The 27,357-nt window shown below is 37.9% G+C and overlaps 1 protein-coding gene across 15 annotated transcripts in view; it reads left to right on the plus strand.

Annotated features, from left to right (window-relative positions):
* Positions 1-27,357, plus strand: part of LOC124644418 (la-related protein 1B-like) — a 103,855-nt gene that overhangs the window by 42,005 nt on the left and 34,493 nt on the right. For 4 of the 15 annotated variants that reach the window (XM_047183750.1, XM_047183749.1, XM_047183754.1 and 1 more), the window contains exons 2-5: positions 23,658-23,963; positions 24,560-24,682; positions 26,387-26,519; positions 27,182-27,298. In XM_047183750.1, the coding sequence (XP_047039706.1) occupies positions 23,889-23,963; positions 24,560-24,682; positions 26,387-26,519; positions 27,182-27,298 (448 nt within the window). In that variant the 5' untranslated portion in view covers positions 23,658-23,888. Of the gene's footprint in view, positions 1-19,065; positions 19,161-19,223; positions 19,266-23,509; positions 23,602-23,657; positions 23,995-24,559; positions 24,683-26,386; positions 26,520-27,181; positions 27,299-27,357 lie in introns of those variants that run through there. The other 11 variants (XM_047183745.1, XM_047183747.1, XM_047183746.1 and 8 more) reach the window with 8 other exon arrangements.

Genomic DNA, 27,357 nt, shown 5'->3' on the forward strand with positions numbered 1-27,357 from the left:
GTCGGCTTCCAGTCTGATAGGATGCAGCTGAGTACCAGTGTGCCACTTGGACCGACTGTCTTCTGCCCGCAACCTAGTTGCCATAGCAACCCAATACCTCTTGGTAAGACTGTTGTCGGAAGTTGCCAGACTTACTGGCTTCTGACTACCCGTACCAAATTGGTGGGACCAGTTTGTCGTACCTTCCGAAAGACGGCGTATCTCGTCTCTATTACCTAGTAATAACATAAGTTAGCTAAAATACCTTCTCTTTCACAAAAAAGGTTAAGACAGTATATTTTTCAGAGCAAATTAAGTCACTCAGTCACTTGATTCAACACGTGCTATCTAAAGATAAAAGAGTTTGATAAGACTGTAGATAGTGTACACATTACAAAATGTGTTACGTAAACCATTTGTAAACTGTCTCGGAAGAATTTTTACATAAGTTAATTCTTGTAGAGGAGGCCGTGGCTTAGAAACAGCGGCACGGGTCAGTCGTTCATGAGAAGTCATGAAGAGTTCCTTCGTGTTTCGGAAGGCACGTCAAATTTGTGTGTCCTGGCTGTCGTTACGGGTAGTCAGAAGTCAGAAAATCTGAGAACCAAGATTGCTTCTCAGATTTAATAAGAGGGATGCATAGAGATTTTATAAAATATGTATTTTTGTATGTATGTATTATCTTTTGCTTTATATATACCTATATATATGTGTATAATTTATATATCTTTACTATATCCTTTTACACAGTCTATCTACTTCTCTTTATTCTAACTCTCCTACTACGGGTCTGCTGGAAGAAATTTCGATTTAGAAATAAGCAGTACCTTTGTACAATTTTATATGCTATGTCTACTTCTTTTATATTTTCACTGTGTACATAAATTGTTAAATAAATAAATAAATAAGTAAACTGGGTTGATGAGGTCAGATAGGCAGTCCCTCCATGTGGCACACTGGTACTCAGCAGAGTACCAGTTTCCCACCGTGCATCTGCATACAGTTAGACTGGAAGCCGACCCTAAAACAGTTGTGAGAAGGCCATACAGTAGCAACCGTAGGTTATCCAGAGAAATAAACGTGCGTGCAGAAAAATCGACCCCATAATATTACTGTCATAATATTACATAAAGTATTAATGTTTTTACTGTGATTATGTATACAAATAGGTATGTCACATGCCATTACATGTGATAGCTCAGCATATAATTTTATTTATTGTAGGAACAGATTATAATAATACATTGTCAGCTTAAATGTTATGTTTTTTCAATTTTTCACAATTTTTTTCCTGTTACTGCAATTTTTTGTCGCTGTTTTGATAAAAGGGAAGTTTCTGGTGTATTTTTAACCCCCGACGCAAAAACGACGGGGTGTTATAAGTTTGACGTGTCTGTGTGTGTGTGTGTGTGTGTATGTGTATGTGGCATCGTAGCTCCCAAACGGATGATCCGATTGTAATGCGGTTTTTTTTGTGTAAAAGGAGTGTCATTCGGGAGTGTTCTTAGCTATGTTTGGTGGAAATCGGTTCAGGTCTTCAAGGTCATCAGCTCGTTTGTTAGGTGTGAGAGGAATGTTACACGCTCAGTTTACTTGCAAGCATGTGTGGGATCTGAAATTTGAAACACTAATGTCTTCTGGAACCACTGAGCTGGTCTGCTGTTAGGGCACGAAGGTAGGAGACGTAACCCTGAACTGCCTTTTAGTAAACCCATCGAGTTTGGGCTCGTTGAATTTGTCTTGACTAGTTCTCTTCAATTGACGAGAACCTGATACTGGAAATGGGATGTGGCGGATGAAACCCTGGAATGCCGGAATGAAACGGATAAACCGATTTATATCTTCGCTGAAAATCTAGAATTACCAAAGGTTTATGTTTCCTCAATCTGTGCAATTCTCCCAGAGCCAGTATGTTATGAGGATTGTTAAACAGCATCCTTTGGCCGAGATCGCATAGAGCGACCCCATCTTAAAATAAAAGAAATTAACTGAAAGAAGGAAAAATTAAGGAGCTCCTTCAAAAAGCATGAAATAAAATTAAATTATAAATTTAAAAAAACCCCCGACCCAAAAAAAGTACGCAATTAGTATGACAAAAGGTTAAAAACGCTAAACCCTATAAAAAGCAAAAAATAACTTTTAACACTACGTAAGTACCAACTAAAGCATGTCAGACTAAACTAAATTTTGACGTGTCGGGGGACCGCTTTTACCTTCAAAAATACTTACATAAATCAAATGATACTTAGCTAATTACAACATTCGTATAAAACAAAATTATATACATAGTTATAAGTAGTATATACTTAGTTACTTCTAACGTTAGGCTAATAAATTAGAGCGGTCCCCCGACACGACAAAATTTAGTTTAGTCTGACATGCTTTAGTTGGTACTTACGTAGTGTTAAAAGTTATTTTTTGCTTTTTATAGGGTTTAGCGTTTTTAACCTTTTGTCATACTAATTGCGTACTTTTTTTGGGTCGGGGGTTTTTTTAAATTTATAATTTAATTTTTCAATAATTATAATTAGTGTTAGCTCAGCAGGTTGTGTGACTGAAGTTTACGCGTACACCTGTGTTAGTGTGTGTGGCTCGTGTCAATGTGAATCATGTGTGTGTGGGTGTGTACACGTTTTGCCAACTCCAAACTGATAACAATTGTGCATCCGTGGATTATCTATACTTCTATAGATACTAATATTTTAAATAGGATTTTTCGTACGTTTGTTTGAACCATAAAAGTTCCAAAACTACTGAACTGATTTAAGAAATCATTTCATTGATGACAGCTAGACTATCCCCGAGTAACATAGGCTATATTTTATCCAGGTGAGGGTTGTAGTTTCCACGGGACGCAGGCAAAACCAAGGGAAAAGGCTTGTTTAACACAGTTTTCAGTGCAAACAAAAGGCGCTTAAAGTTATATCATTCTTATAATACTGATTATGTACTAAAGATATGTGTTTATCTATCGTGTATGTAAATGCACGAAACGGCCTTGAGTATACAGACGCAATGTGGCGACGGAATTGCGCGAAATGACTGATAAATACTAAAATCTGTTTGAAGTAAGTGTCGGATTTACATGGGTTATGTTCCGTATGAGTGTGTATGCTAAGTATGAATGTAGTTGGATGGAGAGGAAGAGGAAGACCTAAGAAAAGATGGATGGATTGCCTGAAATATGACATGAATAGGAAGGGAGTGAGTGTCAGTATGACGAGTGACAGGGGAAAATGGAAGAGGATGACATATTGCGCCGACCCCAAATAAAATTGGGAACAGGGCAATAGGAAGAATGTTCTGTATAAGAACTAGTAATCGTCCTCCTTGCGTTGTGTTCAATGCTACGGGTCGTGACCTCCCTTCTTCGTCACTTTCTCACGGACGATTTTCTTCCATCTTATCCTGTTTCTGGGGGTATGAAACGCATCGAGGACTGTCGAGTCAGAGTGGATCTGGTTGGACCAACGTATGTGGCTGCATCCTCTAGCTCTCTTTCTCTCTACTTTACCGATGTAATCATATTGAGAGGAAAAAAATATTTTGATAGATTTTTTGTACCGCTAAGTCTCTGGAACTACTGAACCGAAGCTCTCATTATCCCCGGGTAACAGCTGTATTTTATCCAGCTACGGGAATTTTCGCGGGACTCCGGGAAAAAGAGTCAGTACATAGTATTTTCGTTAAGTATAGTCCTCTTCTTATTTGCCTTACTCATTCAACTAACCATAATAATATTTAAGGTCCGTGTAATAGGTGCTAGCTATCAAATTTACACAGGCGTGCGAAATTACAATTCAGTCGGATTACTGAGAAATGGATGGAAAATCGATGACTACTCTGTTGGCTGAGCCTTTGGTATATTTAAGTCGTATAATAGAACATAAATGTATTGTTTGCTTAGGAATTAAGTTTCAAAAGTTAACGTGGTCGTCACGTAGGAAAACATGCATTTATAAAATTAAAGAAACAAAAAAACTATCTTTCTTTAAGGTGTCATTAAAACAGTTCAGTCAGCTTTTGTTCTTAAATATTTTATTGGGTGTTGTAGAACAATGCGATATTACATATATTTTATCTTACGAAAGCCGGTGACCCTTACTTGTGTGTGTAAATGCGTAACTATGTGTTAGCTCGATCCGGTCTCTCTTCGGTGGTGTCGGATTGCCGTCCCATCGGGCTATGAGTGTGAAGGAATAGTGAGTGCACCTGTGTCCAAGCAAATGCTTGTGCACTATAATATGTCTTGCGCAGTTGGCTAATCTCCTTACATGAAAACAGCCGCCGTAGCCGATAATCGGCTAGGAGGTCATTATGTGTTAGCTCGGGGGCACTCAGTAGTGGCCGAGCCATACAAACTCATATGCATGTACATTTAAACACACAAGTACGTTTTACCCGCTTTCGTGAAACAAAACATTTATAAAGCCCTGTAAGATTCCCTTCAAATCAAGTATACATAATGTATCTAATGAACTAGAAAAAAATATAGAAGCCCTGACGACCGTTGTCTAGACGACGGAACGTATTTAGATCTGGCAACCTCCCAAGCTGACTATAATTGTTATTGTCACTCTATAAAGGACAGTAAACATGTATATGTTTCTATGTTTGTGTACGCTTAACTGTGAAATAGTTAGGAATTATGTGATGTGTGATGTTATAATTTGAAGTTATTTGCGGTTCGCGGGGGCATTTTGAAGTGGGTCAGTTTTTTTGCACGCAAGTGTATTGTTTTGTCTCAACTACGGGTAATTTTGTTCCTAATATTTATTAATTGTTTGTCTCAACTACTGGTAATTTCGTTCCTACTATAATAAATTGGAAATTAACTTTAATCTGTTACTTAGGCAAGTACCAATGCAACTTCTCTAAGTTTGTCTGTACTTTCTAAGTATATCTTGGACACCAATGGCTGATAAAAAGGTGAAGGAAAACATCTTGAGGAAACCTAGACTATATAGTCTGAAATAACCAACCCGCATTGAGCAAGCGTGGTGATTAATGCTCAATCCTTCTCCGTGTGAGAGGAGGCTGCAGCCCAGCAGTGGGACGATAAAAAGGCATAACAACTATTACTTGCTGTTTTCCCGCGGTTTCACCCTCGTCCCATGGGAACTATTGCCTATACTCAGATAAAATATAGCCTATTTCACTCGGGGATAGTGTAGCTTATAGCAACTATACTCTATCCACGGAAGCAAGAGCTAAAAGGTAAACAAAGAATGATACTTTTTCAAGATGGCGGTATAACCCGACCGATGACAAAACGTCACATTTTTGTGTAAAATGTTCGCAGTATCTGTGATTTTGTCATCGGTCGGGTTATACCGCCATCTTGAAAAAGTGTCATTCTTTGTTTACCTTTTAGCTCTTGCTTCCGTGGATAGAGTATAGTGTTTCATACAAGGGTGTATTTATAAAAATAACTTTAGGTATTACATTATTCGTTAGATTTCATAAGAAAACCGAGGGTTTCTTTGTAAGGTATATCGATACCTTTAAGGTGTAGGTAATTATGACCTAACCCAGTTTACAGAATAGCTTAAGCTATTCGATCGATCGAAGAGCTTGCCACTAATCTTTAATATTTATCTGTTGATTTGAGACTTACTAGATACAAATTCCTGTCTCTAGTAAATAAAACACAGTGTTCAACATACACTTAGAAAGTACATACACACTTAGAAAAACCGGCCAAGTGCGAGTCGGACTCGCGCACGAAGGGTTCCGTACCAGAGTAAAAAAATCACGTTTGTTGTAAGGGAGGCCCCCAAAATATTTTTTTTATTCTAGTTTACAGTATTTGTTGTTGTAGCGGCAACAGAAATACATCATCTGTGAAAATTTCAATCTCTAACTATCACGGTTCATGAGATACAGCCTGGTGACAGACTGACGGACGGACGGACAAAGGAGCGAAAACAATAGGGTCCCTTTGGGTATGACATGGCATTGGTACTTGCCTGACCTGGAATCGAACACACACTCATACTTGAGAGGTTGGCTTTTTACCCATTCGGCCAGCACGACTTACTACTAGTAATGAAGTAATCTAGAAAGATAAGTTTAAACCACTTTCATAACCCAAAAAGTTCATTAACACCGACTCAAACAAGTTTGTTAAAGTTAAAATGTGAGTTTTTCGCAACCGCCAGACGTATTTTGTAAGCGGTCAGTTTATATTATGTTTTATAGCTAAATGTGATTATGCAATAATAATAAATGCGAAAGTTTGTATGTATAGATGTTTGTTACTCTTTCACGCTACTGGATGGATTTAGCGGAATCTTGGTAGTTATGATACAGCCTTTTTATCGTCCCACTGCTGGGCACAGGCCTCCACTCACACGGAGAAGGTAGTACATAGCTTATATGTGAAAATAACACTTAGGCTTTTTTTTGTCCGCGTGTGGGAAGTAGTTCCCCAAGTGACAAAGACCTATATTTTGTTCACAAAACACGAGATGCTTACATGCAACGAATATGAAATGTTAAGTTACCTTTTTATTCTCTCATCATCCTCCGAGCCTTTTTCCCAGTCGGCTTCCAGTCTAACCGGATGTAGCTGAGTACCAGTGCTTTACAAGGTGCGACTGCCCTATCTGACCTCCTCAACCCATTTACTCGGGCAACCCAATTATTTTTATATACTTATTTATTCTGTAAGGTTTACAAAATTATAGTCTGGATAAAACGCCGAGAAACGGATAGTAATAAGTTACAAATGAAATGCCTGTCGGTGACATTTTCCTTGCAATCAATCTTTACAAGTGCATTATCAATTGAAACCTTGATAGTACTGTCAAAAGGTCAGTGCACTCTTGCGTTACATAATATACTATTTAGCCACTCTAACGTCCGGGCCGCGCGACCGTTTCTCTCTCTAACGTCCAGCCGCGCGCGGCACCCGAACCACGCGCGACTCGCAACTTCGTCGTAACAAAAAACCTATACAGCTACTGAACCGTAATGGCTAAAATAAAGAAAAAAATACGAAAAAAATGGTTAAAGAATACAGATCAAAGGTAATGATATTTTAAAATCGTTAGTTATAATCTTTGATACTAAAATCCGGGTTAAACATGATTTTAAGGAGAAAAAAACACATTTATTTCTACCATTTTAAAATATAAGGGACAACTGTTGCATATTTTATCAATAAAATATTTTCAGAACAAACTAGGCTTATTACCCTTTCTTCTGATGTATATTTGATTATATTCGGTTAACTCTAAGTATTTTAATTAAATCGAAACAAAACACTACTCTTCGTAATTTTACCGCGATGTCTCCCGCGCTCGAGAAGGCTATTACGAAATTTTCAATGAATTTAGTATATTTCTGTTTGAAAAATGTATTATTTTGCTTATTACGATATTAAATATAATATTTTAATGCAAAATTTGTAAAATATGTATAAACAAAACTAAGATTGGCCTATGACCTTGACCGGACTTTTTTCGAAACAACAATCGTTTGAAGTTAAAATTAGACTAGATTTATCAGCTAAAACTGTGATATTTAAACATCATCGTAAAGCCCAAATCTTCTAGTTTATTTTGATGTATAACACTTGTAAAATAAATAAAACAAAACGACATAATAGTTGACACTTATAAAAACACTTAACGAAACGAACGTCAAACGCGTCAACTGAACTTAAATTTTTTTTTTTTTTGTCAAGAGCTTGTTACACTACCATCTCTTATTTTTTCGTCGAACTATTTCATCAGCTATATAGATAATCTGTCAAAACTCAACAAATAATACCGTATTTTAAAATAGATGGAGTTAAACACAACTCATCGCTTTGGATACTATAGTATCCATGGGCGTATGACGCTACTTTTTTCTTGGATACTGTACTATCCACGGACGTTAGAGTGGCTATACGACCCTTACTGACTTACTGTCTATCAGACTGCAGTTTCTCGCGGATTCACCCACTTCCCGGGAATATTTCTTCCCGTACTGTACTGTTACAGCCTTTTTATCGTCCCACTGCTGGGCTGCGGCCTCCTCTCACACGGAGAAGGATTGAGCATTAATCACCGCGCTTGCTCAATGCGGGTTGGTGAATTCCTGGACTATATAGTCCAGGTTTCCTTAAGATGTTTTCCTGCACCTTTTTATCAGGCATTGGTCCAAGATATACTTAGAAAGTACACACAAACACAGAAAAGTTGCATTGGTACTTGCTTGAACTGTTTCTTCTCGTATCCGGATAAAATATAGCCTATGTTACTCGAGGATAGTGCCGCTTACCAACAGTGAAAGAATTTTTCAAATGCGTTCATTAGTTTCAGAGCATATTAAAAAAAAAATCAAGGGAGCTACAGGTTTAATCACCTAACAAGCCCTAGTGTCAGAGTTAACTCAACTCCGCCCGACGGCCTCTGACGTGGAATTGTAACAACGACTGCTACTGGATGCATTCGGGCATAACGTGCCTTCCTTTTTGATTTTCTTCATATTGCGATAAAATATATTGGTACCTGCTTATGTATGTATATTAAAATAAATCAATTCATTGATGGTCTATAATTATCTGCCAAATCGCTCTTCAGTTCTCAAATCGAAGGTCAACATAATTTAAAAGTTGCCAACCTTAGTCCATCGTTCAGCAAAACATATTATACAGAGCTTCTTTTCAAAAAACCTGATCATGATTTTTCATCACAAACTTGATATAAAAATAACTAAATAAGAATTGCGCACGATTCGATGCAATGCATGCGCTGCAAGAAAGAGACGGATATACTCGTTAACGGTACGAGTGAGAGAGATGGTTATACTGCAGTTGTTGCTACCCGGTTTGCGATATAAATATCTTTATCTACGAGTGTTTGATTGGAGAATTTTTTTATAGTGTTATCGGTGGAGGTGATGGCACTTATGCCGATTATTTTGTAGTTTTATAATTACTTGCTAGTTTGCCTTTGACTGGCTCTAAACCTCGTCTTATAAAGAGAAGATCTGTACAAAGAATTTGTCTTAATCTTGCTAGAGTATGTAAGCTTGTACTTCTTTGCTGCAAGATGCATCTGTTGATTTTCAAACTAAAAAAAATATGAGCTAATTGTGAGTCGCACTCGCGCTCGAACGGTTCCGTAGTATCTATAAAACGGTCTCCTAAAAGATTTGTATGATTTTTGTTTTCAGTATTTGTTGTAGCGGCAACAATAATCTGTGTAAAGCTCAACTTCCTAACTTTCGCGGTTCTTATAGGAGAAACAGCCTAGTGGGTCTCGTTTTACCCGTTGGGTACGAAACCTCAAAAAAAGAAGCTATTTCGGTTACAGAACCTACATGATGGTAAAGAGAAGTTATTTACGGAAACCACGATAAAACGAAAGTTACCCCGAACAAAGTGTCAATGAAAAATCATTCAGGTTTACGCCAATCCTTTTACTTTATCATGATGAAATAACAATACCTCATTTGAATTCCTTCTGGTTATCGTGAACGACCTTCGTGGCTAGTATCTGGTGACATTTCGTTGACAATCCATTAAAAAAAAAATACTAGCCAGACCAGAAATTTTTGTCGCGTGATATTTTACTAGATTTTTTTGCCGGTGACCACTATATGGCTTGATTGGAGGCAATTTGGTAATAACAGGAATGTCAAGAAAGTTGTTTCACTTTCAGTTTTAAAGCTCGCAGTCTTTTATTAGTATGAGGGCTATTGGACCCTTTCGGATTCGATCAATAAATGGTGCTCTGCAAGCATTTCGAACACAAGAACGCTCATGTAGTGCATACCCTACCTCACCCCTCCGGCAGCCGCAGATACTTCAAATTAGTTTCTGCCCAGCGACTTGTTCAATGTTCCGTCACGACAAAAAGTTTGGCGAGAACTATACCACCTATCATCACCAAACGAGATAAAAATTGCTATAGAGATAAGTTTGGACCCCTATCAACAGGTGTGAAAAGTAATTCCCTCATAACGCGGCTCAAAAGACCTCTCGCAAAAATTAAATCGGCCCAGTGAGGTATCTTGAACTTATTTACATACAATGCTACAATATGGTTGACGCTATCTGGCTCATAAGTAGTGCCAATAAATCAAGTATTACGTCGGTATTCCCCGAACGGGTAGGCATAAGTTTATCTTAATTAATGGCTGTTTCTCGAGGTTCTTCCCAGTTCCTAGTCTTCCCGTGGATCGCTCTTGGGACCAATAGGTAGTAGTTGACGAACAGGTTTTTGAGGGGCGAAATCATGTGACTCTCTGTATGGTTAGAGGAAGAGGTATACTATTTCTGACTATAATTCTCCTTCTTGTTCCTTTAGAAGTCCTTTGTGTACCAGGACCACTCGTTTTAAAAAGTCAAAGTCAAATTCATTTGTTTTCGAAATGCCCATTTATAATTAGCCTCACTTAAGTTTATTGAAATCAGGCTAATTATAATTAGCCTCACTTAAGTTTATTGAAATCAGGCTAATTAATTTAGCATTTTTTCACTTCATTGACATTGGCACCCCTAAAAACGCCCCCTTTCACCGCTTCCCAGAATTCATTCGAACATTCCCGGAGCCCATCAGTTGATGCTCTAACGAAAGCATCTTATGCAACCAAAACAATATGAGTCAGAATGTCTGCTTCGCCGTAATATTCAGAGGTGAACTCTCGTGTGTAAAAGCCATCAGGTCATGGGGTCATACCCATGGCTGTTGATAAACAGCTGACACAATAAATAAGGAAGTGGATTACGTCAGCTAATGTTCCAATGTTTTGTGCAATGTCACCATTTTGTAGTTCAAAACATTTACATAATGAATTCGTGTTTGTGATGTTTCATTCATGTAGTGAGGCGTATGTTTGTAGAACTCTTCAATACTTCCTTCTGAGTCTAGTAACGGAACGGATTGATCGATCATAAGGTTAAAGGTTGGCGTGGTCAGACCGTCTGGTCACATGGGCGTAGCGAGGTACGGGCAGGGAGGGGCAGCTGCCCCCCCCTGAGCGGGATGCGGGTCGAGCGAGCGAGAGCCGCGAGAGGCGAGGCATTAGACATGGGCAAAATGTGTCATTGAAAAGAAAAGATAGATATGCATCTTTCAATCACTGGGATATGAATCACTCTTTCATATCTTTATATCAGTAGCTCAGTATAACTCAGTAGCTCGTTTAAACTCGAAAATCGTGTGCGGCTCACTCATTCAAATAGATCATTCAGATATAGTGATAGGTTGGTTGTTTGCATCTTTCTGATATATTGAGCGGTTGCGCTTTAACAACTTTTTTCTAATTAAAAAATATACTATTCTTATGACTGTAGGTACAACCTATTTCTTTTATATTAATTAGTTCAATGAATAGTCAATCGCAATCTAGTATTGAGTATAAGCATTAGTTTAGTAAGTATTAGAAAATAAAAATGGAAATAGCCTTCTGATTTCCCTTCATACTTTACACAGGCTTAGGCTTAGGACTGTCTACCTACGTAATTATTTACGTGAAAATTAAATTTTAGTTCAAAATGTGTATTTCGAGTCAAAACATGTTTGTTCGGTTGACAAGATTATAATACCGAAATATTCACTAAGGACAAACAATTATAAGCCTTATGCGTCAGCAATAGAGTTAACAACTTATCAACTTATATATACCCTTGTTTTTGCATTTGTCAACAAACAAAAAGTTAAGTACGCCGATAAAAATTTCATGCTCGCTTCGCTCGCGTATTCAGAAACTAAGTATATGCCCTTGTTTTTGCATTTGTCAACAAACAAAAAGTTAAGTACGTTTGGGCTAAATTTTACGTAATATTTGGTTTAAGTCCGATAAAAATTTCGCGCTCGCTTCGCTCGCGTATTCAAAAACTATATGCCCTTGCTTTTGGCTTTTATCCTGTGTGAGATTGTTTATTTTCTGTACCTGAAAATATAAACCTCTCAAATTAAGAGATTAACAAGTTTGAGATTAACGGCTCAAGATACAAAAAATCGGAGATTGACTGCTGCCCCACCCTGAGCCCAAAGCTGGCTACGCCCATGTCTGGTCATGACTAGTTCCTCCAGGTTTCGGAAGACACGTTAAATTGGTTGGTCCCAGCTATCATATAAACGTCTTTTGCAGCCGTTGTTAAGGTCAGATAAGCAGTCACTCCATGTTTAACAACAGCCCTATGTAGTTAGACTGGAAGCTGACCCCACATAGTTTGGAAAAAGCTAGGCAGATGATGACGAATCTATCGTTTTAAATTTTAAATACAATTTTTTGGTTGTAAATCTTCTTCAACATACGCAAGAATAATGATGTCGCGTAGAGGGGTTTTCTTAGTTATATTTGTTTTGGAAGTTTTCTTAAGTTTTCATTCGGAATAGTTACTTACCAAGCCCCCTGACCTGTCCGATCTTCGCAGAAGATTCATGAAAACAGACGGAACAAACACACATTAAAGATCCAATAAGACTCGAAGTTATTAAAATATTTACCATTGTTTCACGAACAATAGGGTCTTTATATCGATATTATAAACATTGTCTCGTCGTCATATTGTAACAGTGTTGGCCTTGTTTGGCGTGCAAGCTTCTTTCCCGCGGTTTTAACCGTGTTCTGTGGAAACTCGTTTGAGGATCTAGTTAATAAGTTTGTCCTATGTCCTTCTTCAACCTGCGAAGGATCATCATCATCTTCTCGTTCTGTTATTTAGCCTAGAGGAATCCACAGTGAATCGAACATAATCATAAGGTTAAGCAATGCTTGACGTGGTCTGTCCTTGGTGACACTGGTACTCAGCTGCAGTTTAAGACTAGAACATGAACCCAACGTTGTTTTGGAAAACGCTAGGTATATGCACGAATGAGCTCTTCTCCATAACGTCGTCTTAGAATGAAAACCTCGGAAATGCATTTTTTCTCAATATTTTTTTATTGCATTTCTTGGAAGATAATCGTAAAAAATATGGAATACTAATCCTTATCCTGAAAAATGCATTTTTTCTCAATATTTTTTATTGCATTTCTTGGAAGATAATCGTAAAAAATATCGAATACCAATCCTTATCCTGAAAAGTTATCTCTTGCACTTACGAGGTTTTCACTCTAAGGCGTCGATAAGTATGATTGATTCTTTGCTCAAAATAAATTATCCTTATTTAGATCTGCATTATAAAGGATGCAACATATGACCCGGTGGATGAGTCATCATGACTTAGTTTTTATTTTTCAATCATTCGTGTAATCAAGGTAGACCATGGGAAAATTATGACGATCAGATAGACTTGAAATAAATAAAACAATGTTTTCACAAAACATTCTTGTATATCTTGTCAACTGTCTAGTCTTTTCTCAACTATGTTGAGGTCGGCTTCCAATCTAACTCAATGCAGCCAATTTTCGTGGAATTCTCCTACCTCCTAATCCACCTACGGTTCACAGCAAAATGTATCTCTCTTATGGCTGTTCCCTCGTATCTTTCCATTAATTTGCTCCCTATAAATAAAGTTTTGACATTAGCCCCATACAAGTTACGTCAAATTCCTATCTTTAGTAAGCAAACCAATAGATAGATTATTGGAAACGGCCGTTAATCTCGATCGACACTTGCCGCGAGCCTTACATAAAATATTATAACAGCAAAAACCTCAGTGGGCACAGGTCAAGGTTTTCTCAATCGCTGTCCACCTATATTATATACCTAAGAGACTCGATTGTGCGTTTATATGTCACTAGATAAGACAGAAACTGGTTTGGTTAGGTCATTTTGTAGTGATATCGAACTGAATTTTGTGGGTTGGCTGTCGTTTGGTGGTAATTTTACGGTCTTAAAATCTGGTGTCTTACGACCTTTTCATATTAATATATTAGAGGTTTCTATATGTTATTCAATGCTAGTAGTGCAACTTCATCCCATGCTTGGAGAAAATATACATGGGATTAAAGTGAAGCTTCCTAAGATCAAAATATTGTTATAATAGGTTATTGTTACACATAATATATATTTTGCTATAGCTATTTACATATAATAAAATCATTCCTTTTATAATATTAGTATAGATTAAGTATGTCTACCCCATTTTGATGTATAAATGGCTAGACTAAGTGTTCCATTTTCTATAAATAAAAAGAAAACACATTCTTGTGCTCTACATTGTAATCTACATTTTCCAACAAAAATGTTATTTGTTTTCAATTTTCTTTGTCTGTTATTTTGAAACTAGTAACTTGTTTTTGTTAGGTCAGAGTAAAGGAAAATATTCAAAAAGCGTCTCTTAGGACCAAAAATACCTCTATAGTAGGAGTTTTAAGTGCTTTAACACTAGTGACCAAACATATTCACTTGGCTCGGTTCAGCAGTTTTATGCTGAAATTGCAACAGATAGAGAAACTTTTGCTCGCATTTACAATACTATTACTGTTACAGCCATTTTATCGTCCCACTGCTGGGCTGCGGCCTCCTCTCACACAGAGAAGGATTGAGCATTAATCACTACGCTTGCTCAATGCGGGTTGGTAATTTCAGACTGTATAGTCCAGGTTTCTTCAAGATGTTTTCCTTCACCTTTTTATCAGCTATTGGTGTCCAAGAAATACTTAGAAAGTACATACAAACTTTGTATTGGTACTTGCCTGTACTGGAATCTAACCCACACCCTCATACTCGAGAGGTTGGTTCTTTACCCATTAGGCCACCACGACTTTTTTAATACACAGTACTATTAGTATTATCAAGACTATGAACACTAACAAAAACTAAAATAGTCAAGTAAAACAATTCAATTTGGCATTTTATTGAGCCGCATCGACCTGCTACACTGGCATATTGCCAGTCGCAGCCGCAATACAAAAAAACTGCCAAGTTCGAGCCGGATTTCGCTCGTCTGGTTCTTGTTTAACCAGTTCGCTTCGGGCTAACTTGCCCTTAGTTTTGCTGGCTCTAATTAGTTTAAGTCTTGGTAACTTGGTCTTTTAATGTTTTACTTATCTTGCCGTTTTTCTGTCAGGCTTGGTTTTGCTTCAATTTTGGGGGAATAACCTCTTTCATTTCTGATTGTCTTTTGTTTTCATCGACTGTCTTAATTCCGGCTGTCATTTAAACATCTTTGGCAGTCGTAGCGGGTATTGGGTTGCCTATGTAACTGGGTTGAGGAGGTCAGATAGGCATTCTCTCCTTGTAAAACACTGGTACCAAGCAGATTATATACCTCTTTTCCCTCATCATCATCCTCCGAGCCTTTTCCCAAACTATGTTGGGGTCGGCTTCCAGTCTAACCGGATTCAGCTGAGTACCAGTGCTTTACAAGAAGCGACTGCCTATCTGACCTCCTCAACCCAGTTACCCGGGCAACCCGATACCCCTTGATTAGACTGGTGTCAGACTTACTGGCTTCTGACTACCCGTAACGACTGCCAACGATGTTCAATGACAGCCAGGACCTACAGTTTAACGTGCCATCCGAAACACAGTCATTGGTGTCTAAGATATACTTAGAAAGTACATACAAACTTAGAAAAGTTGCATTGGTACTTGCCTGACCTGGAATCGAACCCGCGCCCTCTTACTCGAGAGGTTGGTTCTTTGCCCATCAGGCCACCACGACTATTTACTCTTTACTCTTTTCCCTCAATAATTTCTTATTAAAATTCCTTTTTTCCTTTACGAATCAACTCTTCTAATTTGACTTGTTTCCATGCAATTTATTTTATCATCAACGCTATTAGAAAACAATAAAGTTTTCACTCCTTAATTACGGTCTTGACGTCAGCACGTTAAATTAGGTTTGCTTGGAAGGTTTTATTGTATGTACCGGTTTCGTCATTAACTTAGGTTTTACCATTCTAGTTATTCTCTTTGGTTAGCTGCCTATTCGTACGGGGAATTACAAATACCCTTATGTAGGTATGTTTGTGGGTTGCTATCAGTTAGTAAATGACAGAAAGAAAGGAAGAAAAACATTTTATTCACAATACAAAAAAAAATGACATAAAAAAGACGAATTGCAATAAGAAACACGACACGAGAAGAAGGTACATAATGGGAAATATGTGTCACACCCACGTGAAACGGCCCTCGCTCAGCATAATGCTGCTGAGACCCTATGCGGGACAAAAGCCTCAGCGCTGATTTTCAGCGAGAGTGCTGGTGCTGGTGACGCGATTACGTCCGCTGCATAAAATGCATTTCATACTTGTTGTTCCCGCGGTTTCAATTACATCCTGGGGTAAAAGGTAGCTGATGTCCTCCCTTAGGGTCTACTACTTTCTGTGTACTAAAGTTCATTGCAATCGGTTCAATAGTTTTGGCATGAAAGCCAGATAGAGACAGATAGGGCCTTACTACAAAAACTTTAAACCCTGTTTTACACTTGTCTAATAAAATTTTGGCTGCAAAATGAACCAATAATATGTCAACGTCATAATTTGACATTTTTTTAGACAAGGCATAAACTGACGTTTAAAAGTTTTTGTGGTAAGACGGAGTGAGTTTCTTTCGCATTTACATTAGCTTCCGCCCGCGGCATTGCCCGCGTAGTGTTCGGTTATATCGCGTTTCCAAGGGAATTCTTCAAAAGTCCGGGATAAAAACTATCCTATGTTCTTTCTCAAGGTCAACTCTATCTCTGTACCAAATTTTATTAAAATCAGTTCAGTGGTTTAGACGTGAAAGCGTAACAGATAGACAGACAGAGTTACTCTAGCATTTATAATATTAGTAGGGATAGGAGGGATTTTTCGGGGTGTACTAAGTAGCTCCGAGGAGTGCGTGAGTGAGGATGCGAGTGAAACCGTGGAGTTAGTTTTAATAGTCATAAGCCCCATATGAAATGCCACCTGTCATGCAGAGGCCTCATCACTAGGAAAATACCGGTTTCTGTAATAAAAACCCATTGTCTAACATTAGACGTGTAATAAATTCGCGGAACTCTAAAAGCCGCAGTATTTACGTCTTAATACCGCATTCTGAAACTGCTTCTTGTATTATTATTACTATGACTATGCTGACATTAAAACGACATGTAGGTATAATATATTCTAAGTCTGGTGTTGCATAATGTAGATCAAAAGTATTTAGTGAGACTTCGTATAAAAAGACCCAAGTTTTGACGCGTTCACTACTTCTTCTGTTATTATAGGGGTCTTAAGAAGTCCTCTACCATTTCTGGACACGGTAAATCCAAAAGCTACATACTGCTACGATTTCTATACGGTTTTCACAGATGGATAGAGTGATTCATGAGGAAGATTCAAGTACATAATATACATGACCCGGACGTTTCCGAACTTCAAATAAAATCAATGAATTGATTGCAAGTGCTGCTGCAATTCTATTTTTTTTTTCAATCGTTCTTAGGACTTGATTTACATTATAATTATAGTATGTATTTTTCTCACGGTCCTTGCAGCCCAGTATCTATTCAGTGCCGTATTAACCATATTGCAAGAGTTGCCATTGCTACGGGCCAATCACATTTCTAAGAAAAAGATTGTAAAAATTATATGCTACCAAATTGTCGTTTTATCCTTTTCGTTTGTCTTTATCATCATCATCATCTGCCTAGCGTCTTACCAACTATGTTAGGGTCGGCTTCCAGTCTAACTGGATGCAGATAAGTACCAGTCTGTCACAAGGAGCAACTGCCTATCTGACCTCCTCAATCCTGTTTAGGAAGTTCAATAGTTTTTGAGACTTCAGTGGCCTTTCGGTTGCTTAATCCTACACTGTCTATACTTAGATAGTATAATAGCCTTAATAATACCGTTATCATTAGAAACATCAGCTTAATGCAACAGAGCAATGACATTTATAACACGACAGCCTCAGGCGTTATCGTATGCACAATAGCAAAGAAAAAAATATGTAACTGATATGTCTGGGTGTAACGCCTCAAGCTGTGTGTTCGACCTTTTTGCAATTATTAAGTAATTCGTGTTACTAGTTGTGTTCCGCGGTTTGATCTGTCTGACTCTTGATCTCTCTGTCATGTCGGGCCAAGATGATCAACAATAGCTTTTTTTTTGGTGAGAAGTCATAAAAATGTAGTGTTAGGGAGTGTCAGACTTTTACTGACTAAACCCACCGTGTTCCTTTCGAAGTCCTTCATTTATCAGGGCCGCGGGAACTCTATCTAATATACCTTAGTCCAAATACGCGGCTTTGTCGTTTTCCTTCTGCCACACGGGCGGAAGGTGAAATATTCACACTACCTTTATTACTTTTAGTATAAGGGCGTCTAAAGCGATTGTCCGCAACGGCGGCTGATCTCTTGGGACATATAATTATTTATTACAGAGCACAAGAATTTGCGCGGACACAGGGGCACTCTTTATTCCTTAACTCTCCATCATCTCTACGTAGTGTTTTACTTTCAAGGGTCATATCGTCATTCAAACTTGCATTTAACTGATCTCTTCAAAACACAACCTTGACCTTTATGTATTCTTTAACAGATAAGACAGATTCATTATAATGCAAGCTATAGTAAAAAACGCTCTTAGCGACAAGACAAAAAAAATGTGTAATGACAGTTCCAAAATTTATCTCTATTTACATTTTCCCGCAAAACTGTTATCAGACAATTTTATGTACTTACCTAATATCTTCTACGTAAAAATTTTGTTGTTCAATATCCCAGTAAACAAACAAGATACTAACAAGCCCGTCCAAAATTAAACTACAGATATTAATAAATTGCTCTAAAACGAAACGCCCCCGTCTATTGCGTTTTATTTCTCAACAGCATAACACTCGTATAACACTTTATAATCTATATTACGTAGTAGATCAAAATGTGCCGTTTCGGTAACCTTGGTAGAAACGCGGACCCCTGCAACGATAGACAGAGACACAAACATGACTTGAACACAAGTTAGAAAGAGATAAGCGTACCGGCGCGCGCGGCGTGGAGACCACGCGGTTTCAAGTTAGGTTATAATTTTCTAGGTTATGTCATGTGCTTTTAATTTAAACGTTTCGAAAATAAGAACGCAGTGGGCTTTCTTTTTAGTTTTTATTTAATTTTAAATGTATGTATATTTGTTACTGCGGATTTTTTAAATCACTTTTTTGGTTCAACGGTGATAACGGTATCTCTATGGTAGCAAACACAATTGTATGGTTGTTATAACCTTTTTCACCACGTGATGCGATTTTGTTTATGCTGTTTCGATTTCGACAGTCGTGGTCTTATGGTGGTCTCAACACGTTGTTTGTGTGAAATTCTTGTCTGTATTAATTAATATTGGAAAGTTAGTTTTTAATTTGTGTTGTGTCTGTGATGTTTTTTGTGTAAGTGTGAGTGAATGGATGTTTGGATGTCGTGTAGAGGGGTAAGAGTGATGCTTTATCGATCCCGCTATTATTATTTTCATACAAGTACCTGAACTTATTGATATTAAAAAATTGGTCCTTTTGTACCTACCTAGATGTCATCTTACTTTAACACGCTTTTATTAGGTCGACCTGTATGTAACTATGTGTAAATTAATCTATGGTGACTAATTTAACCATCTTCTAAGGATCGTAGCGTCATGAAAATTGGCAGCTGTATGTAGTTCTGATGACAATACAATAATATGGTACTGTCGAGCTGATACCATAGCCGTTTGGACTTGTTAGATAAGTCTTATAATGATTTATAGGTGCATCTAAAAAAGCGTGGTTTTCTACTGTTTTTGAAGTATCAATTTACATATTTAGATGTCTAGATGCCATCTTTATTATTGCAGCTATAAATTCATCAATTTCAGTAATTATTGTAGTAGAAACAATTTTTTCACAAGCTCATACATGGATTGTTTTAAATTAGAGAAGTTCAGTGCAATAACCGATCCACTGTTTTGCGATTGGTGATTCAAGTTTGATATTAACTCCAGCTCCAGCTCCATACATGTATCTAAATTATGTCAAAAATCAATCTAATGTCAAACCAGTCTAACCAAGGGGTATTGGGTTGCCCAGTTACTGGGTTGAGGAGGTCAGATAGGCAGTCGCTCCTTGTAAAGCACTGGTACTCAGCTGCACACGGTTAGACTGGAAGCCGACCCCAACATAGATGGAAAAAGGCTCGGGGAGATGATGTGAATCTCTAATCCCAAAATAACTCTCCTACGGTTAGGTTATTGAAATCATCTATTTAATGTGTGAAAGTGTTTTATTCTGTGTCTTTGAAATGTCACGAATAAATTACAGTTTAGTATCTAAATTGATTTTAATAGTCTTCTAATAGAGCTGGTTTTCTATTCGACTCTATGTTTGTCATATCTCTCTACATAAACTTTGTGTGCGTTCCCCTAAATTGTTTGTTGAATTTGTTTATTTACATACCTATTTACCGATTCTACATTATTATCTAAAGGGGCAGGATATAGATACGCTTATTTACTTGCACTGTATATATTAATTCTACAGTTATACTGAGCTGTTAGCTGAAATTCTAGGTTCGTTATTATCCTTCTGTATTTGGTATAAATATAAGGATTTTTAGAACATGCAAGCAGACCTAATAAATATTTTTTTATGTTTCTCATTCTTTCTTGAAAGCGCAATAGACAGAGTTACTTTGGCATTTATAATATTACTAGCTTCCGCCCGCGGCTTCGCCCGCGTAGAGTTCGGTTATATCGCGTTTCAAAGAGAACTCTTCAAAAGTCCTGGATAAAAACTATCCTATGTTCTGTCTCAAGATCAACAGACAGACAGACAGAGTTACTTTCGCATTTATAATATTAGTAGGGATTAAGCAAATATCAGAACTAACGCAATAAATGAGGCTAAGAAGTTCGTTCACACCTATCTCGTGTAATGCAACAGAAAACGAGAGTTGTACAACTGTTGAGACACACATAATTACTATATTGGTATTCAAATATTGCATTACCTAGCTACTAGCATATAAATCATTAAAATATGCTTTAAAACTTGCTGTTACATGCGGTTCGGTCCACCTCTTACTAACGTAACGTACAGCTGCGTTAAAACCAAACTGACTGTCAGCCGCCGAATGTCAGCGTCTATTCATATTATGCATAACGTATCGTATATACGTAATGTATGTATATTTGGCGCGAACTCCAATGTACTTTATATCATTTTGTTCGGTTCCTTAAAGTCATGGCGTGATTATATAAACACCAATGACTTTCCCCAATATTTTTGGTCTATCAAACGCAAAATAAATACATTCGACTTGGAGTTTTAGAGCTAGCTTCTATCAACGGTTGCAGTCGCCTCCCGAGAGAACTTCTTCCCAAACCTTATTAAAAAAAAAACATATATTTTATTCAAGCTATAGTAGAGCCAAGTTTCATCAAAATCCATTCGGTAGTTTTGCCTAAAAAGAGGAACAAACATACCAAACTTTCGCATTTACAACATTAGTTAAAGAACCAGTTTGTAAGTTGCAACTTGCCAGCTGTGAAGCAACCTCTTAGATACTTTGATAAGACTAGTGACACGCTAATTGTATATTTAATGATTGATTCTGTAATTATTTGAAAGTTACGTTTCAAAAGAGGTCTAGTATTAAGACTTACAGCAACTTTAGATTTGACTAATCAAGTGTCTATCAATTCATATAGAATAATGTGATGGATTGCCCGGGTAACTGGGTTGAGGAGGTCAGCTGGGCAGTCGCCCCTTGTAAAACACTGGTACACAGCTGAATCCGGTTAGACTCTAAGCCGACCTCAACATAGTTGAGAAAAAAGCTCGGAGGATGATTGTGAGATGGCGGTAAATAGAAGAGATTCATTGAAAACCACTTGATATTCATCATCATCACCCTTCTGCCCTTATCCCAATATTATTTGTGGTCGGCACAAAATGTCTCCTTCTTCCGTACTCTTCTATCTCCTGTCATCTCACGAGTAACATTCTTTCTAACCATATCGACTATCAAATGTTCATCGTTTCTTTGGTAGTCTTCTTCCTCTTTATTCATGACCCTCCATTTGCTAACCATGGTAGCTGATAAGTTATCAGACTTCTAAAAGAAATAATCTTATTGACTCGTTAATGAATTTAAGATCATCTTCCGAGCCTTTTTCCCAATCATGTTGGGGTCGGCTTCCAGTCTAACCGGATTCAGCTGAGTACCAGTGCTTTACAAGAAGCGACTGCCTATCTGACCTCCTCAACCCAGTTACCCGGGCAACCCGATACCCCTTGGTTAGACTGGTGTCAGACTTACTGGCTTCTGACTACCCGTAACGACTGCCAAGGATGTTTAATGACAGCCGGGACCTACAGTTTAATGTGCCATCCGAAACACAGTCAATGGTGTCTAAGATATACTTAGAAAGTACATACAAACTTAGAAAAGTTGCATTGGTACTTGCCTGACCTGGGATCGAACCCGCGCCCTCATACTTGAGAGGTTGGTCTTTTACCCACTAGGCCACCACGACTTTTTTTTTAATGAATGAATGAATTTTTTTTAATGAATTTAAGATAAAGACATTAAATAATACATTTTAGTATCACCACGCTAACTGACCTCAAATTTATATTTCACCACTTACATTAAAATGTCACAAAACTGGTTTGATTTTAACGTTTCCTTGATTGAAAAATGTCAAGCGATTTTATGGTTTCTGATCTATATTTATAATATTTGAACAGTTGTTTTCTGGTATCAGAAACTGTATTTAGTAATGCGAAAGCAACTCTGTCTGTCTATCTGTCGCACTTTCATGCCTAAACTACAGAACTGATTTTGATATTTGGTACACAGCCAAAGCCTTAAGAACAGTCGTTCCTTGTGGCACACTGGTACTCAGCTGCAACCGGTTAGACTGGAAGCCGACCCCAAAATAGTTGGGAAAAGGCTCGGGAGATGTTGATGATGCTGTAGGTAGAGCCTTAAAAAGGGTACAGGCTACTTAGCCGTCATCAACATAGTTGGGAAAGGCTAGGCAGTTGATAATGACGCAGCAAGCCCTTAGAAAGGACATAGGCTACATTTTCCCCGGTTACAGGAAGTAGTTCTCTCGGAACGTGTGCAAAACCGCGGGGTACAGCCTGCATGTCTGAACTATTTAAACAGTTGTTTTAATATAACATAATATTACAATGTCACATTTGTGAACGTCACCTCTGCGAAGGACGTTACTGTTTCATAAATTGTAAGAATAGGTTAGAAATATGTATGAGGGTCATTATCAGTACTCAGTTACCTATGTATTACCACGACAGTAGCTATCCAGCTTTGAGAATACTTTCACACTAGGGCTATGGTTAGGTGATGAAACCTGCAGCTCACTCGATAGGAATAAGAAATCTTATTCGTCTTCCTTAATTCTATATCAGCCCTTTTATTACCCCACTGCAGGACAAAAGCCATGTATTCACTGAGAAACAATTGTTTATAAACACTGTTTCAGAAACAAAATATACGTGTGTATATGTTTCTGAAACAAAATTATTTGTTTCAGAAACATATAATTTTGTTTCTGTGGACGATGTGGACGGCAGAATTTCCGAAACATTGTTGCTGTAAACATCTACGTGATGTTTCAGAAACTGTGTATCTGAAACATTGTTTCCCAGTGAATACGTGGCTTTAGGCCTCTTCTACTGAGTAGTAAGCACAACTAACACAATTAGAAGTCGGTTAAAACTACTACTAAATAGTAACAGTGTCTGCAAATCTCTGTATATGCCACCGTAACATCGCAACACCAAAACAAAAAACGACAACTAACTTTCTACCTTCAAAACAGATTTAAGTGATAGCCTAATTTTATAATTCCTCAAGGAATAAATTAAGTGTTAATACTCGACATATCGAAACGAAAGTGACCAAAACCAAGCAGTTCTTAAATCTCAAACCATTAAGGATCTATTTAGTGTAAAAGTTCATAACTCCTCAAGTGATTCTCAAATCTTCGAAAAATACGCAAGCATTGTACCACGAAGATGATTCAATAACTCAGGGTATACTGACTGATACTATGACGGCTGGTGTGGCAGCCAGGAGGAAGTCCAGGCCTCGGAGAAGCTGGGCCAAGGTCGAGCAGGATGGACAGGTACTGACGAAGAAATATGGAAACTAATATGGTGAATGGGCGTTTTAGATTTGAAGGGTTCGTGGTAGGACGTGATGAGGAAAATGGTAGCTATATGGGTAATTTTGACATGATGTATTCCAATTTGCACTTCCTCATTATGTCCTAAAACAACCCCGAGATTATGATGTTTGATTTTTTTTTGCAGCAATATAATTTACTCACGTAACTATGGCCTTATTTTCGCGTATACGGCTTCGATTAAAGAATGTTTGGTCCAAGGATAGTTGACCTTGTCATCACGAGTTCATCCGTGTTTTGGAAGACATGCTAAATTGCTCAGTCCCGATTCTCATTCTTCTCATTCCGAGACCAGTATCATACCATGGGGATACCAGTATCATACCAGTAGACTAGTTGTCAGACTTTGAAATCCAGTCTACCATGATGACTATTTGAGAAAAGGCTAGTCAGATGATTTTCCTCTTCATGCCCTGCTGCCAGGTTTTTTAGAATCGGAGCAATATATTCTCCGCTTCCAATTCTCTGCTATACTAACCGGCTAAGCAGATGATGATGATAACCAATTTTAAACCTTCTATTTTCCTTGTCCACAGGCATCAGATTTCACAGACATAGGCGACTGGCCGACGCTCGGCGCGGCTGTCTCCGGAGGCGCGAGGTGTCACTCCACACCGCCTCCCCATGATGCTGATCCCGCTCACCACAATGGGAATGCGGTAAGTAATATTTACATTTTTTTTTTCCTTTTTGGTCAGTCGCCTCGACGTAAGCCAGGACTCGTCAACATGGTCTATGTTGACGGTCATTCAGATGTAGATACTGAACCTTCACTGGTGGTAATATGCAACGTGATAAAACTGATATATGGAACGTATTTTTATTTGGAACGTATAATTGTCTTGTTGAGTTCATCTTTAAGTGTCACACATGCCGATACATTTTATGTTCATCGTAATTGTTCCTTATACAGAGTCGACGTTGTTAATGAACCAAAAAAAATATAAATAACTTATGTAGGGATTTCGTAAATCTATTTGAACCACTTCTTCTATGCTTGTTTCATCGATTCTAGTACATAAATAATATAGGAATGACCTGGTGGTCTGCAATTAAGTGTGTTCTCTCGTGAGGGAACATGGCATAGTTAATCAGTTTTGTGATAATGAGAAAAGGAACATTAAAACCTGAGATAATGATAAATCGTTAATTGAAATAAAACCGTTCCTAAGTACTTATGGCTGAGATGATGATGAAGTAATTGAAACGTTGTGTAAGTGCATAGTTATTTATTTATATTATTGAGATACATCAATCGATAAATATCACAATAATACCGTATAATGTGCATATTACGTAGCATGAACGTCACAGAAGTCTCCTATCTCGATTAGTTCTCCGGGGCCACCAAAGCACATCCAACCCCAAAACCCAACAGATATTCTGCCACTTGCACGATTATTGATTATATTACGTTCTGCATAACGAGTATTATTTATGCGCCAGAGCGACATACGACCATTTTCGGTAGAATGAAATGTTTTTTCATCCGAAAGAAGAAGTTATTTCTAAAAGCGTTAATTAAAAGAGTTGTGTTTATGTTATTTCATATCATAGATTAGTATGATTACTGACAATAAAATATAATTGCTTTGTAAATAAGTATTGAAATAGATACTAACGTGTTAACATACATTATTAAGGTCAAGCAAGCACTGTCCCAAAAGTAGCTGAACAACATAAGCGTCAAAAGTATATTAACACAAGGCAACATTAAAAATATACTTAATTTTGTATTTACTGCTGTTTAGTGACTTTTGATACAATGATGTTCAGCGACATTTAGATTGATGGTGTACAGCGACTTTAGGAATACTAGTGCACAGATACTTTTGAAATACTCGTGTTTAACGACTTTTGTAAATTTCTGGTGTACAGGCTATTTTGTTTCCTAGTTGCGACTATAACTTATGGCATTTTATTGTGAACAGGTGTTTTGTTATGTTGATTCTGTTCATCGACTTTTGGTGCTGACTGTACAAACTGCACTGGCTTAGCACACTGATACCTAGAAATATGTATGTATAAATTATCCCGTATTTTAGGCCTCTAATCTCTTCACAATAGAGATACTGGGTTACGCAATACGGGTACACTAAATATTTCAGAGTAAGTAGGTTTTATTGAGAACGTTATTACAATGTTCTTGATTGCTTATTGAGAAAAACATGTAAAAACAAATATTTAAAGATTTAGCTTTCTATTGGTATTATTTACCTCTTTATAATATAAGTAAAAGAAGTCCATTCGGATAATTTATATGTTCCCCAAGAAAACCTTGCTTTTTACACTATTTAAAAGCTTACCATTTCTTCAAGCCTTTAAAAGTTCACAAACTTAATATTCTCCTCGTCAAATTCCAGGAACAGGATCGCAAACCGCCAGAGGAACCTCATCATCAGCAGCCTTCCAAGCCCGAGAAGGTGGAGACGACGCACAATCACCAGCACAACGACAGGCACCATGATAAACACCTTGACAAGGCTAAGAGTTCAGGTATGTAAGAACAGCTATAGTCCCTTGGAACAGGTCTTTAAATAGCAAGGAAACCATATTGTAGCATAACACTAGCATCATGAAACACTGATAAAGAGTTCAGGTATGTGTCTGAATAGCCATGGGTTCTTGGAACAACTCCTCAAATAGCCAGAGGAACCATATCACCAGCACAATGCTTACGTGAAGTTCAAGGAGATCAGCCAGCTGTGCAGAACATATTACAGTGGACAAGCATTTGCTTGAACACAGGTGCACTCACTATTCTTTCACTCTCATAGCGCGATGGGACGACAATCCGACACCACCGAAGAGAGATCACAAACAGGACCGACTGCAACGTGCTCACCGATGCAGGGTCACCGGTCATATTGAATTGTCAAGAGTGAGGGAAAAGACAGTACGCTCGTAACTACGCAAATGCTGTGGAACTCAAAAATATGTCCTGCGCAAGTCGCTGATCTCCTTAGAGAGTTCAGCCGCCGTAGCCGACAATCTGTCTTGACGCAGTTAATATCACGAAACCCTAAAAATTATCAGGCTCAAAAGCAATGCTTCGATGCCTTATTAGATTATACATAAGTTAACTTTGGACTCTATACATTGCACTCTTTAAATCTTTACTTATAAACTCGTACTTATGATCACCCATCCATTTCCAGGGGCCGGCAAGGGCGGCAGCAAGTCGGGCAAGCACAAGTGGGTCCCGCTAGACATCGACGTGAAAGCCGCGCGCCCCGGCAAGCACGGGCCCCAGCATTCCACCAGGCCTGAGAATGGTATGTACCACTTCATATTGTCTCACTGCTGGGCTGCTGGCTTCTCTTTCACAGTGAAG

This window comes from Helicoverpa zea, chromosome 30, assembly GCF_022581195.2.
Source record: "Helicoverpa zea isolate HzStark_Cry1AcR chromosome 30, ilHelZeax1.1, whole genome shotgun sequence".
NCBI classification, from domain to species: Eukaryota; Metazoa; Arthropoda; class Insecta; order Lepidoptera; family Noctuidae; genus Helicoverpa; species Helicoverpa zea.